Source organism: Colletes latitarsis, chromosome 6 (genome assembly GCF_051014445.1).
Source record: "Colletes latitarsis isolate SP2378_abdomen chromosome 6, iyColLati1, whole genome shotgun sequence".
Lineage (NCBI taxonomy): Eukaryota > Metazoa > Arthropoda > Insecta > Hymenoptera > Colletidae > Colletes > Colletes latitarsis.
This window is the reverse complement of record NC_135139.1, coordinates 24946823-24961854: the sequence shown is the minus strand read 5'-3', so window position 1 is coordinate 24961854 and position 15032 is coordinate 24946823. Positions and strand designations below refer to the sequence as shown.

General features: G+C 40.2%; 1 protein-coding gene across 1 annotated transcript; it reads left to right on the top strand.

Annotated features, from left to right (window-relative positions):
- The first annotated feature begins 78 nt into the window (after nt 1-78).
- LOC143343074 (F-box only protein 33) lies at nt 79-7138 on the top strand. Its single transcript, XM_076767598.1, has 6 exons — nt 79-522; nt 816-910; nt 986-1576; nt 1648-1896; nt 1973-2168; nt 2268-7138. The coding sequence occupies exons 1-6, from the start codon at nt 253-255 to the stop codon at nt 2397-2399; spliced, it is 1533 nt and encodes a 510-aa protein (XP_076623713.1). The 5' UTR covers nt 79-252; the 3' UTR covers nt 2400-7138.
- The last annotated feature ends 7894 nt before the right edge of the window (nt 7139-15032 follow it).

Sequence of the window (15032 nt, the reverse complement as noted above, 5' to 3'; positions counted from 1 at the left end):
ACGTAGTGAGATGCATATAGATCGACGTGCGTAGGTATTTAACCAATGGGAGAGAAGAATTTGACGCGTCCATGCGTATGAGCGTACGTATGTGAACGGCAGTTGGAGAGGTTGGACGTTACGAGTCGGGCGCAATAAACGTCGGGTTCTTATTTTGATTCGTAGAAGGCTCACCTCGTCGAAACGGGTGGCCGAAACTGAAGGATCCGTGGTGAAAGTTCAGAATATAGGTCACCGAGTACTGACAAAAACATGATACGCGCTGGAAATGGGGGTGTTGTATATTTGGAAAAGTTAACATGTTCGGAAGAGAGTGACGCGACAGAGAAGGCAACGTCAAGAAAGTGCGAGGGGCAGCTGTCTTCGACGAAGGCAAACAGCTGTTCGCCCTACAAAGATGCAAATCGCACGACAGAAATGGCGCAAGAGGACAATAATCCATGCTGGAATAATCTGCCTAGTGTCATCCTACATGAAATATTTTCGTATTTGCCACATAACAGTCGGTTGAAAGCCTCCCAGGTATTCTCGAATTTTTGTTTCGCCAAAGCTATTAAAATTCTGACCCGACACAGTGGGTAATCAAACTGTGAGGTTGTCTTGTTCTTTTATTTATTTTTTTTTTTTTGGTATTTCGTCTATCGTACACTTCGACCGATTGCCGTGTTCGTTGCTTCCTTTCGCGAATACCGCGTATTTATTCTTTGTTTACCTTTCGCGTATCTATTTTAGTAACTGTCAGACGTTGGTAGCGACTTTTCAAAATAACAGGGTTAGTACGGTATAAATAATCCGTTCAAATATAATTTGCGCAGGTTTGTAGAAATTGGAGGTATGCTTTATTTCATCCTAGCTTTTGGAAAAAAATCACGTTTCCTCTCGAATACAAAGACAGCGTTTCATGGGCTCGGTATGTAAACTTATTATCTGTTCATTATTGGAATCAACCAAACGATATTTGCACCTTTATCCGTTGTTTTCACAGATTTTTGGCTGAAAGTTTTGGACTAAGCGTGCATGAAGCTATAATCCGCTGCGATACGCCAAACAATGTTGCGGATGACACATTAGCCATCTTGAAGAAGTTAAGTTGTAACAGGCAACTTTGTAAATTATTTTTGGAATTTAGCAGCAGCTTCATTGATTACAAAGATGATAAGAATATTAACGAGTACAAGATATCATTGATAAAGCCTTTTGTAAAAATCATTGAGACAGCTAATCGTTTGGAAGCCTTAAGTTTTGGATGCATAGAAGAATTAACAGTCAGCGCTGGTGTTATTTTAGAATCTTTACGTCAGCACCATGCCAAACATCTAACAATTCTCAGTTTGGCATCTGTCAGAGACGATCCTGACAATTATGATTTTTTGGATCTTGGAGTTGATTCTGAGCTTTTTTTTAATTCATTCATCAGATTGTCTATTTTGACTCTGGATTATGATTTTGTGAGCGATTCTTTACTGAAAGCATTAGATACCGGCACCATGGAAAGGCTTGTAATTCATGTGCATCGTTTGGGTAGACATTACGCGGGAACAACCGACAATGCTTGGCAAGTTTTTGTTCAAAAAAAGTAAGTAGTAGCGTAATTTATTTTGTCATCTTCATTTCAAAGAGGTAAATTAAAGGATAATTTAATTTTAGTCCAAAATGCGAGCTACGATTAAATCTTATACACTCCTATGATGGCATTGACATGTTGCACTCGGATATACTTCGTCGTTCCATGCCCCTTACGCACTTAAAAGTGTTATTCTGCGAGGACGTTAACATCAGAGCATTGCTTTTATTATCCAGGTGGTATTCCCTTAGTTTAAAATCTTTAATATGGATCGATTCGATGAATCCTACGCGTACCTTGCCAGCAACTTGCGATCCAACCGAATCCGACAGGCAAGTTTAATTATCTCGTATTATATCGCGATCTTCGATTTTTCCATTAACCGGCATATTTATTATTTCACTGCAGCCCTGATCCATTAGTATTTATTGCATGGAAGTGTACCAAACTTGTGGAAATTGTATTCATAGGCCACAAATACTACCAAGAAAACTTGTTAGCTATTGCACGTCTACGAGGATGCACCCTTAAGTCATTAGTGTTTGCACAAAGAGACATTGCATCCTACAATGAATCTTGGCACAAGGCTGAAAGTATCACACATGTAAGCTTTACATATTTAATACCGATACTTATGAGTTGCATCGCGCGTAACTACTTGTACTATTTTGTACATATATTTCGTTCAATTTTATGTACATAGGAAATACAAGAGATAATGGGTTATCGGTGGGAACCTTTAAAAGATGCAGATTTACCTGCAGTTGTAAAGAATTCATTTAGAGGTGACAGCAGAGACGTGATTATACCATTCGTCCTTCGTGACCAAAAGTAATTTTGAATGCACACCAAGAAAACATTACTCCCCAGTATCATTCACCGACATCAACAATTTCTGGGCGAACCACATTCTCAGAAGTAAAGTTACGAAGTTATATTCTTTATTTTTCTATAAGATTTGTTTTTTACGGGAACTATGAATGATACATCAAACAGTGAACGTGTGTAAATTTCGTAAACTAAAATCAATAACTAAATGGTTACACTGTCAGGTAAGAATCACACAGTTCCAATGTGTAAATAGCGAGGGTAAAAACGCACACAAGTTCTTCTGCTTTACAATGATTTTATCAGTTCACTTAAGAACGTGATAAGCCATAATTGACTATGTCTTTCTTGAGTCCGTGATGGGGTACCCAAATTAAGGATGAATTACCTCTACTAATGAGATGATTTCCTCGTCTATCGAAACGGAGAACGAAACGATTTACGATGGCTTTTCACGAAAAGCCTTTTTTAATGGAGTCTATTGCTAACAGTGGTGATCTTGGAATGGTCAGCTTAAGAACAATATACTTATTAATAATCGTTCCTCTCACCAATGAATATTAGAAAAAAAAAGAAACGTATATATATTATATAAAAATATAACAATATTCTTGGTAGATACTAAGAATTAATAAGCATCGCAAGACGATCAAGGTCTTCCTAGACAGACCTTACGCGTGACGTATACCTGTTAATATCACAGGAAAAAAGTGAATATTGAAAGAAATTGAAGGCAATATACACTACAATGAGAGGCGATCATCGTACCAAGAGAAAAAAATGAAGAGTGAGACTAGAAGAAAAAGAAGAATGGGCCGATCTCACGATGTTCCACTGGAAAGCGTAACGAAATTCCAAACGTATGTAAGTAGAAACATGTTAACAGATATTTTTCCAATTCTATGGGAATTTAGATCGAGCGAGCGCCAAGAGAATGCAGTGTAAGAATGAATAACTAAAATGGGTGAAGACTTCGCGAAAGAATTTAACCGAGTTGCGCAGATATAACAAAAATGCACTCAGTAAGAAGTCGTAACAGCGTTCCAAGGTTATTTTTAATACCAAAACCAATCGGACGCTTTTGTACAAATATTAAATGAATGTGCGTCGAGAAGAGTGCGGTTGATTTGGGCGGTGCATAAGTCAGTTTTAATATAAAGAACTCGTATCTCGCATTAGGAGGAATATTGTGATTCTTTGAGACCTGTACGACCTCCGAGCACCGTCCTCTTCGCCGTGCTCTTAGCGACCGCTGGAAACGAACACAAATATAGTTATCTATAAAGAAATCAGAGGAATTAGCTGCTAATCGTGTATGTGTATATGTATGTATATCTGTATTATCTATCGAACTTTAAACGTAATATTTGGATGCCGCGCGCATCTATTTCTGTCGTGCGATTAATAATGACGATTTCGAGCGTTTAAAAATGATCCATAACACAAAGAGAAATACCAAAACAAGAACAACAACAAAACCACCACCGTAAACAGTTTATTATTCCGAGGAGTTCTTTACTTTTTTTTTTTTCTTCGTGCTCTTTTATAATTATTATTACATCGTCGTGTATCGTACTTGTAGTCACGCGTAACGTTGTTTTTTTTTTTTTTTTTATATATATATATATATGTGGTTTCTGTACATACATTCATGCGTTAAAAGAAGAAAAAAAAAATATTGGACACGCGCAAAAATCGCGGAAGTTGCGTCCGAATTTAATGAAAACAGGGAAGAAGATAAAGAGCGAAGTAATATATAGACGTTTGTTCGAACGAGAGTAAAACAGATACTATGAGGTTCGATTGAGAGCTAGGCACAAACGCGAGGTAAACTATTTCTTTTTGAACGATTCTATGCTGCTATACAAGATGAACGGGCCTTAATATGTACCTGAGTCGCGGTGAGAATAAATTTATCGAACAAATCTGACACGCGACAGCCACCATAAGAAAATAATCGTAGTCACCTTAATGGGTATTTTTTCGGCGATTCGCCGGTGTCTCGCCAAAAAATAATCAACTAGTTAAGGTATGCTCGTGCCCTTTCATTTCGTATACCGTGCGCGTGTAATTGTTTAGGGGGTCGGGGGAAAAAAATTCTTAACGAACGAAACCGTTCTTTATTCGACGCTACGAGTCCTCGTGAACAAACGCGATCGTGACCACTTGTTGTTCGCTGACCATTAACGCTGTGCGGACGGGCCAGACTTTATTTACTAAGAACAGTGGGTTTTTTTTTTTTTTTTTTTAAATTATTTCTCTTCGTGCGTGTTTTTTTCTTTTTTTATCGAACGAAGTCCCGCATAAGCAGTATACTCGCGGGCACGGTGCCCGGCGTGTGAATCTAAAGAGCGAAAGAGAGAGTAAGAGAGAACAGTGTGAAAGAACATATACTATATGTGACGTTGCGAAACGATAGCGTATGAGAGAGAACGAAATTAAAACGAGAGAAATGATATGCGTTCGGATATATAACGAGAATAATATCCGGTGAGTAATAATAAAAAAAAAAAAAAACAGAACACAACAAAAAAAAAAAAAGAAAAAAAAACAGGTAATCAGGTGATACGTAGTACCATCTCTGCGAATCCTCTGTACAAAGTCGTGTAGGAGAAAGGCAATTCGTGCAGCCTCCGTTTAACCAAAAGGGCACAACCCAACTACTGCGACGCGTAATATCGGTAAACGCGATAACGTTACCTGCCGATTATGGTATAAAAACGAAAAAAAGTAAACGGTTACGCGGGCTGCACGTTGCCACGTCCGACCTCATATTCATAAAGAAAAGGACTACGTCGACTAAACGGAAAGCATCGTTCGCGAATCGTCGAAAACTGAATCGTTGTTGTTCCCCATCGATGTACCATCGATAGCGCTTGTCTCGATAGCTGGCCCATCTTAACGGTCTCCTTTCATTCACCGTATTCAGCTTTCCGTCTTAGCTCGCGGCCCTCGTCGACCACGCGAACGCCAATTTATGAATATGCGCGTCGTTTTCTAAAAGGAAGGGATGGTGCGTCAGCTAGTGTTTAGATCGGATAAACGCCCCCGTTACGAAAAAAAAAGCTCGCTCGACGGCGGTTCTCGTAGCCGATTAATAACTAACCTTTAAGCCAGCCTGCCAAGAATCAAAATACTGTAAAATATCAAACGAACGGTAGCCAGTACAGAATGCTAAGATCTATTTTTTAAGAAGCGAATGTATATTTTTGTACTAAGGCAGGCCTTAGTGTGAATCGTGTAAATTCTTGCGCGCGACGGCAAGACGAGAGCTGTGATCGTGATATCGCGTCGGCTTAGCGAGAGAACAATACCGGAGAGAAAAAGCTCTAAACGAAGAACGTTTACGGAAGAACAGGGGAAAAAAAAAACTAATGACAAATGTCCCTGCTTTAATATTATCGAACGGGCCGTATAGGTATTAGGGGCGTCGATAAATCGAGAACAAAACATCTGTGATAAAATGTAAAATCTTAGAATGGGTGCTCGAGAGATGATGGCGTAAGAGAACAAGCGTGCGTTTAACGAAAGGAAAAAAAATAACTACGAAACAGAGGGAGGGGAGAAGTGAAAAAGACGGAACCCTGTGTATGTATTAGGGAAATGATGCGGGAGACTTGCAATTCCTACGAAACGTTTAGAAGTGCTTTTAGATCTATCGTGCGAAAATGTTCGTCGTGTGTATGACTAATCGACGACAGATGGAGACAGTCTTTCGACGAGATAGCCCGGTCTAACTATTGTAGTGGGTACCGTCTTGACATCCTTGTTCGATCGACGCTTGTATTTTCGTGGGTTACGATGAACGAACGCTTATACAGATTTGTGATCCTAACGGAAGGATGGAACCGCGAAAATCCGTTTCAACGAGCGGTTGCTTTACAAAGTTACGTCGCTGTGAACGATCGGGGACTGTACATTTAAACTCGAACTCGTTGCTTAAGTGAATTTCTGACATTCCACTCGAAACCGCGTGAAATAGAGGTTACGATGCAGTAATCTTGCCGGTGTGTTTACGAATCGTCGTAACGCCATTACGATTAATCTAGTACCTTGGATAAATGATTTCGAGCAAAGAATAGTCATCGATCGTGCAGGGTTCTTGAATTTGCAAGAGCGCAGTTGAAAGAACGAGCAGATTGTAAAAGGGAAAAAGTGGGAAGCTAATGACCTATTCGATCGATAATACGTGTTCCTTTCGATCGTGTACGAAGACGCGAATTCGACAGACCCACGTGACCTCAGGATCAGTGTCAGGACGTCGTACGCCACGAGTAGTATTTATAAGTTCCTAAAAACGAAAAAGAAAAATATTTTACACGGTTTAAGTACGAAATAGAACGAAGAACTGGCATCACGAATGAACAAACACTCGCGCAAACAAAAATCGTTCGGTTCAATGTTACACTCGTTCGTTGATTCGTTTTTGTTTATGGGATTGTAAACGCATTCAGAGACACAGCACCAGCAATGTTCTTCTTCAGTTTTTTTTTTATATATACATATATATCTATCTATCTATCTATCTATATATAATTTACAAGTACGTGTATAATCCATTCCAATCGAAAGGGGCGGGGCGTGAAACGTGGCGGTAAATAAACTTGAATTGGAAACGATGATTCCGCGTTGATGGAAACTAACGAGACAAAAACAAAAATATCTTTTACGGATAGGGAAATGAATTTATAGAATCGTTCGAACGCGTGGAAATATATAATTGCAAGCGGCGACGCGGAGACTCGATTTAACGTGAAAAAAAAACAAAAAATAGAAAATCAACGCGGGTAATTCTTGCGACGTTAATATGTTCTCGATTTCTTTTTATTACCGCCGTGTGATTTACTATAGAGGTTGTCCTGCGCAGTGAGTAACAAACTTTTTCAGCGTGTTTAGCAAGGTTATTTCGAACTACAAAAAAAGATCATACGTACTATGGATCTGTTTTCATCCGTTATCGAGACAAGTGTTGTTTTACTTCTGTGCCAGCTTGCCTCTCTGTTTGGGGGACGGAGAGCGTGCGCCTGTGAGAGATACAATGGCGATATAGTGGGAATAACACCTCAGGTGGCCTTAACACGTTCACTGTGCTGGCTTCTTTCGTGGATGTTCGTATTTGACAGTACAAGCCTCTGTTAAACTTTATACAAAACTTTTGTGCAATGAACAAATCATTCACTTGGCCAAATTAAAAAGTGACGAAATTAGGTGCGTTTGCCTCCACTGGTAACATTTTATTTTTGATACAACTCGATAAGGGGTACAGATAAACGCACGATACGTGTGGCATTTTTGTTTCTCGGAATAATCTGGCTAACACATCGAGGGACACACGGGCAGAGAACGATATTCCGAAGACCGCGCACACCTCGATCGATACGTAACAATATTATTATAAAGATATTACCAAAACAGCGTTAGATGTATATAAGTTTAAGGGCTGGGGTAGTCAAAACGCGAGCAAGCTATTTTTTATCGTTGAATCGCGAGATAAGACGGAACGAATTCCGCCGAGAAATATCTTCCACGAATAGGGAAACAACAATCGCGTACCACGCACGAAAAGAGGGACGGGGGACGGGGGTTAGGGGGGACAGAATAGAAAAGGAAACAAACGTAACCGGGCCCAAAGTGAATATCTCGTTGTTGATAATAAGTTCATGGTTTAAATGGAACGTAAGACCTAGCTCTAGAGACGTGTGTGTGTGCGCGCGCGCGCGCGCATCTGCCAACGATGCAATTACAGTAGTTTTTAAATGCGATCGTGCCCCGTTGGAATCGGGATCTCGATCTCGATGTAACGCGCGACATCCGCTCGGAACGACGTTGTTTTCGGACGTGAATGCATTCACGGTCCAATCGCAATTTACGCTCTTCGCGACTAACGAAAGAAAAGAAGCGAGAAAAAGAAAAATATTAAACGCGCGAGAAGGTTCGGTTGCCGGTAGGATAACGTGTTTATCTTCGCGACGTTGTTGCCGCGTGACGCGAAAGATTCTTCGACCGTGTAATCGGATTATCGCTTCAGGCTCGAGCGTGCCTTTCCGGCTCGATGTGGGCAACCGTTGGAATTCAACATTCCGATTCCGGAAAGTAACGCTCCGAGACCGTTTCGCCTGCGATCATCCATAATACACTCGACGCGAAATTATATTCGGTCGGTTTCGTTCTCACGAGCCTAGCATGTGCCGGTGTCGTCGATGTTCCGCGTTCGAAGCGAACGTGATGCTCGTGGAGTGGCAACGTTAACCTTCCGCGGTCGACAGTTATTTCAATGTTCCGCGCATCGACTCGACGATCGGAAATAGAATTCTAACGAGACAAGTTTACGGTTTTCTTTTTTCATCGCGGAAAGGAAACGTTAGACTTCGTCGCGTGTACGGCAGTTTATCAAATTTTACATTTCGAACAAATCAAATTTTAACTGTTCGATGGAGTAAACGTTACGAAAAATATTGCTACACGTTGGTTCCACGGGTTTATCGAGTGTCCCGCGCGTGTTTACATTCTTTGCCGCGCAAGGACGACAGAGGGCACGGGAATGCCTCGCGTTGCCACGAATTGATGGATCAACGGTGGCCACCGGTTTGCCCGTTATTCGCGTTATGCAATTTAGTCGTCTTAGGCACAACGTGTTTCGACCCATTAGCGCACTCCGAAACCACCCACCTAGCATCCGACACACGACACACCCGATAAGACACGCGTAACTTTCTAAATGTTCTATAACGTATTTAAGGAAAAAAAAAAAATGAAACAAAATAGCGAAAAAAAGTCGTTGTCCTTTTAACGCGCGGGGGTCGTTTCTCGCATTAATTTCGAGCGTGGATAGATGTTTTCGATGGGTTTATACGTGTCGAGCGAGACTCGATGTCGCAGCGCGTTAGGAGGACGAGCCATAGTGTTTGTCGTCGTGCTGTTGTCGTTGTTTCTTTTTGTTTCTTTTTTTTTTAGACGAAGCGCGCGCGATTTCCCAGCGTGTCGAGCGTACATTACGTGCACCTGTTAACTTTCTCGTGTGTCGTTGAATTCATTCGACGCGATCTAGTATCCATCTTAACCCGCCAACTGCGCAGTTTCTACGATAGTTTCATCGGTTTAACATCGGGAGGCAGCGCGACGTGCGATTCTATGCGCATGTATTTGTATTTCTTCCTTCTATTTCCTCTTTTTTTTTAGGGGAGGGGGGGGGGGGAGCGTGATGTTAACACATCGAAGACCAACACATAATTACAGAACTATTTCTCAGCAGCGAAATTGGACTTTTGTTCGCAAATAATAATGTACTTCTGTTTTGACCCGCGTATTGCTAAACGACTGACACATGGCATGACTCATAGGCTGGGTCGTTGGTCCGACATGTGTTAAGAAGATCTTTCGATTCATTTTCCAATACCATATCCTTCTTTTGCTTTCGATTGCTACAAAGTCTTTCTTTTGTGATAAACAATTTTAGATCTAAATTAGGTAATTTTAGTGATGCGTTCGTGAAGCGTGTTAGCCCTGAGCGTGGAATTTGCGCCGAACGCGGCGAAGAGCTAACGAGAAAAATGAATGGGAAACGAGAGGAGAGTCTTTAATGTTAGTCTCGTCTTAAGAGGAACCAATCTCTGCGTGTTTCTTCGTATTATGCATATACGCGTTGTTTTCCATGTTGTTTTACTTAATCCATGATAAAACTAACTGAACGAGTATATTACGTATACTATGTGCGTGCGTGTGTGAACAACGCTTGAAGGGACGTTTTTTTCCGGGTCCTCGGGGTCGTTGCTCGGATTAATTTTGGCCGAATCGATCGCGGAACCGACTTTCGCTGGATGTGTTTCCTTTATGTCGAAGCTCGGTGGCCAACGCGGATTGTAAACGTCGATAGCCGTCTATCATTATTAACAATGTTGCGATTATTAAATCTAAAGGAAAAGGGGGACAAATGAATGAGTAACGAGAACGACGTTGCGTTGTACCGAGGTACAATTATTTTGTAAGATATATCGAAACGGGGACTGCGTCTAACAACAGGTGTTGCGCCTTGTACCATATGAACCAGTGTGTACCAAAATGGAGGGCGCGAATACAAGTTTTGTAACGAGAGAAGCGCGACAACGTAAACGTTTTTTTTTTTCTTTAACGACCGTTAAAGTATAATTTTATTGCATCGTTTTAAATCTACCACTTGTTCCGTGCACAGAAATTGTACTTTATTGTTTTAGAGGAGCGCCTTCCGAAATGTTTGGAAATCACTGATATAAAACTCTTTCGCTACGAGGAGCTCGTCTCCATTTTCTCTCGAAGAAGCAGACTTTCGAGAGGAATTAACTGATAAATGATTCGATACCTGATACCATCGTACGATTGCTATACAATAATTTTTCTAATTGCGACGATTAACACATTAGAGATCGTCAGTGGTTTTTTAAAAGAATTGCTTCCGATACTGGTGAGAATTTCAAAAGAACGGTGCAATTTCGAATTGACTTTTGGCTCGTAGTCGTAGTGGGCGGCCAAATTATCAGTTCTAACGTATTAAAATAGCGAATATACGTGAAATCAAATATTTTTGGAAAAATTTATTAGCGTTTACAAGAACCACCCTCGACACATAAATGAATTATCGAATATTTCTGATTTTCGTATTAAAATTTAAACGAACGTTGAAAACTATTCTAGTAATTTTTATCCCATCGAGAATAACTGTTTTATCAATTTAAAAATGTACTTACGATACGTGTAACTGATAATTCGGCCACCTTTTGCTCATAACAATGTTGGTTTTATTTCTATAAAATGCAATTAAAAATAAATGGAGAATTTATAGTATCGTATTTCTCTGAAATATCTATATTATATGTATTATATATTTATACATTATTACGTGTTACAATATGATATTATATAGTTTATATAATATAGATATTGTATAAGTTACATAGACAAATATAAATTAAATCGTTTAATAGTCGTCGTGAAGATAGGATAGTACGAATTATAGTATAACAATGGAGGTTTCGGTACTGTAAAAATAGATTTACGAAAATAGACTTTAGTCTGAAAAATTATATAACAATTTGAAATTCACTCTAACCGCTACCAATGACTGATCTGAACGAAGCTGAAACTGACGAAGCTGTTTGTTAAGTTTTTAATCTGACTATTCAGAAGTATAAAAAAAAATTTCTTTTTATTCTTGAAAATGGTTCGTGTAAATAACTTTATACTATTTTCTAATTTTATTTAATAACTTATCGTTAATTATATAAGTGCATTTGCTGGATCGGATAAAAGAGCTGAATTTTTTTTATCATAAAATACTTTGATATTCTCATAGACTTTTTAATTGAGAATTTTTCTCCACGCAAGGCTTTTATATGCAATTTTTCTGTATCTGATACTTTTTTTTATACTTACATGCGATGCTACAAACAAGGAAAAGGCTTCTAAAGTTAGCTTTAGATCTTAATTAAGGTTCGTCTTAACTCCGGGACTGATCTTTCTTTCTACGATAGATTGTATTTATACAATATGATTTATACAGAGGAGTTTCGAACGAGTTCATCGTCTAAATGGAGGATTATGTGCACGCGTACTCTAATGTGTTAATATCGATAGGGGGAAGCAAATGCTTGAAATAGTTACGATCTGTGAACATGTGGGTCGAGTCGTGTCGTAGCGAGAGGGTGAACTTTTTCGGTGTTGATACTTGGTCGTTGATGCGACTCCGCGTGCGGAGAACCCGCCACCGTATACGTCGACCGTGTTATTTCAACGCCTATGCGCGTTCTCCGCACGCGCCGCACGGACCGAAAATTACGCTTATTAAACCACTCACAGCACCGAAAGAGTCGCGGATAATTCAATGTAACGAAACACAGCGACAAAACGAACGGATTTATCGACGAATATTCGAAAGCGCGCGTAACCCAAAGTTGATCTTAAGAGGGCAGTCTGGTTCCCTTATCTATTTATTCACGCACAACACGATACACATAAAAATCTGATGATGTGCACGGATTCAGATAAACCGTTGACTTGAAACATGAAAGACGAAAGAGATTATTAATTTAGATTAGTAGATCGTGATTGTCTCGATAACCGAAATCTTTCTCTATAACATAATCAAATTTCAAGTCGATCGGTCGAATACACCCCGAGATATCTTGTTCACTGTACAGCAAAATGGCGTTAGTTTTGGCGTTGAACGTTAAAGCACAAGTTCGGTTCGGTACCCTATGGCGTTGTCAGTTTTCCAATTTTATCGTGATCTTCTCAAGGCGATGCTTTTAGGATGCGAATCTTGGTACAAATTTCGAAAAGAATCTATCTCAGCTATTTCTTTTTGTGCCCGAAATTACCAGACTGCCTTCTAAACCAGCCACGAGAGGATTTGACGTGATAGTTCGTTGAACTTTGCGCGATTATGCGTGGAAATGATGGTAGGCAACCGTGTACGCGAAGAACGTGTCGAGGAGGATCGTCGAACTATCGATGTAATGTTGTTATTAATGTTAACGTCGGAGATTAACCCTTCAGTGCGCAATTATGCATATTTGTATCGGCACAAATTTACTGATACAGTGATTCGTATTTATTGATCCTATGTGAATTTCTGGTACATGACATTAATGAAATAGTTGGAAAATATTACGCATTGCAGGGTTAACGTAGACCTTTCGTTGCCCGATTATTTTTGTAAGCTACCGGCGCAAGAATAAACGCCTTCACGAGTATGCTGTTGCGAGAGAAATACTGGCTGTTCAAGGTCGTCGAGGAACGGTTCCCCCCACCACACCGTTCGACTACGTTCCTTTGCTCCGCCCATTGTGCTTGAGAGGCGAGAAGAGCAAAGTTGCAGTCACGTGACCCTCTGTTAAATGCAAGAATGGCGCGAAAGCGAGACCCGGCGTCTCGTACTATTCGCGGTCGAGAAAGTGACCTTGAACGACTTATATTTTCCGGGCCGAGTATGCGTTTTGCTGCCATAATGTTCTTCCCACGCGATCGAATCGGTGGCCGGGAAATTATGGGCAACGAAAAGGTCGAAAGCGTCTCCGGGCGCGTACACTGCGAGCGCGAAATACGTTCAGTGTATTATCTGTCCGCCCATCTATTTCGGTAAAATCGTTTTGAAGTTGTACACGCGCGCAAGGACAACTGGAACAAGCACTAATATCGAAACACGAGCCCGAAACTGTTCTTACGTTTATAGTCGCGACGTTCTACTTCCTTGATTTCTCGCAAGAATTTTAATACGGAAGAAATATTTTCAGCTTAGACCAGTGGTGCTCAACCTATCTCGCCAATTGGTCAAATAAAATACGACACAATTTTATTTTATTTTTGTCGAATAAAGTAAAATGGAAATGTTAATTTTAGTTTGATTCGGTTGTCCGTGTGTGAAGTCTACTAACCGATGTACAGACACGACCAAATTAATACTATCACGCGATAAAAATCACTTTCGTTTTGGGTATATTTTGTATTAGTCACGTATCTTCAATATTTTTGTCTTTATGCCACGTTACCTTGAATTGATTGCTTAGATAAAGAATACGTATTTGTCGTTGACTAGTGATAATTAGCAAAATAGAGATCTACGAGCTTAAAATCTCGCCAGTGATTTTATTAATTCGGCCACGTCTAGTGAACGGAGGGTACCCAAGCTGCGTAGTATGAAACGTTCCCTCGAACGTATGATTTTCCAATCTGCTTGCAGCGTTGTGTACTTGCAAATTCTCTCGTGCACTGTGCCTGTTGTCATTCCGACCAGATTTCGCACCCGATTTTCCTATCGTTCGTGACAAAGATCTCCCTTTAGCGCTTCGTTTACGTCGAAGGCCACGCGCTACTGTACTGCCTCGCTTCTTGCATCAGTATGCGTTACGGATACTTGCAACGGAATCGTCCCCGCCATTTGTCTCGTCCCGACGCGAGTGCCTAGTTGGAGATCAGTTGTGTATCTTTTGGGATGGCCAAAGCACTTCCATAGCCCTGATAACCCTGATTTCCTTCAATCTTTTGATGAAACTTGGGGTCTCTACTTCCGTGTGAAATCTGGTTGTTTCGATTTAATTGCAAGAAGTGCGGCAAGATTGCAGTAGGCGGTGATACAAAATTTAAATCAGCGAAATAGAAAGGCAATGATCGATCGGAACGTTTGTCACGAACGATGAAAATCGATTTTAATTGTAACGCAGCTGTCGTAATTGTCCAGGATTGTTAACGATCGTCCATTTTCGTTTCTTTTCTTTTGCATGGACATTGCCTCGGACGAGCATTTGTACGTGCAAAACCGTTGAAACTATCGCGTAATCAGTATTTTTTCAATCCAACAATCCCGTAGAATTGTACGCCGGTCTATGATTTTTACATCACTTCTTCGATTATAGAAATCAAATGTTTTCGCAAGTAACAATGAATGTTTAAAAATGTATCGATCGATTAATAAATCGTGCATGGCATAAAATAATGCTGTTTCTCTTTCCACGCCCAACTAATTTCGTTTAAATAAAAATGTCGAATAAAAGTTACTTGTGTTGTATTTATTTAAATTTAGCTTTCAACTGTTATTTCTTAATCTCTCGTTCTATTATCATGAATCCGATTACTACTTATCTTGTCGGTTGTGTTAACGCATCATCACGTG

Coding starts and splice junctions, on each gene's coding strand:
- LOC143343074 (XM_076767598.1), top strand. CDS start 253: ATGATACGCGCTGGAAATGGGGGTGTTGTATATTTGGAAAAGTTAACA. Junction 523..815: donor GTCGGTTGAAAGCCTCCCAG/GTATTCTCGAAT, acceptor TAATTTGCGCAG/GTTTGTAGAAATTGGAGGTA. Junction 2,169..2,267: donor AGGCTGAAAGTATCACACAT/GTAAGCTTTACA, acceptor TTATGTACATAG/GAAATACAAGAGATAATGGG.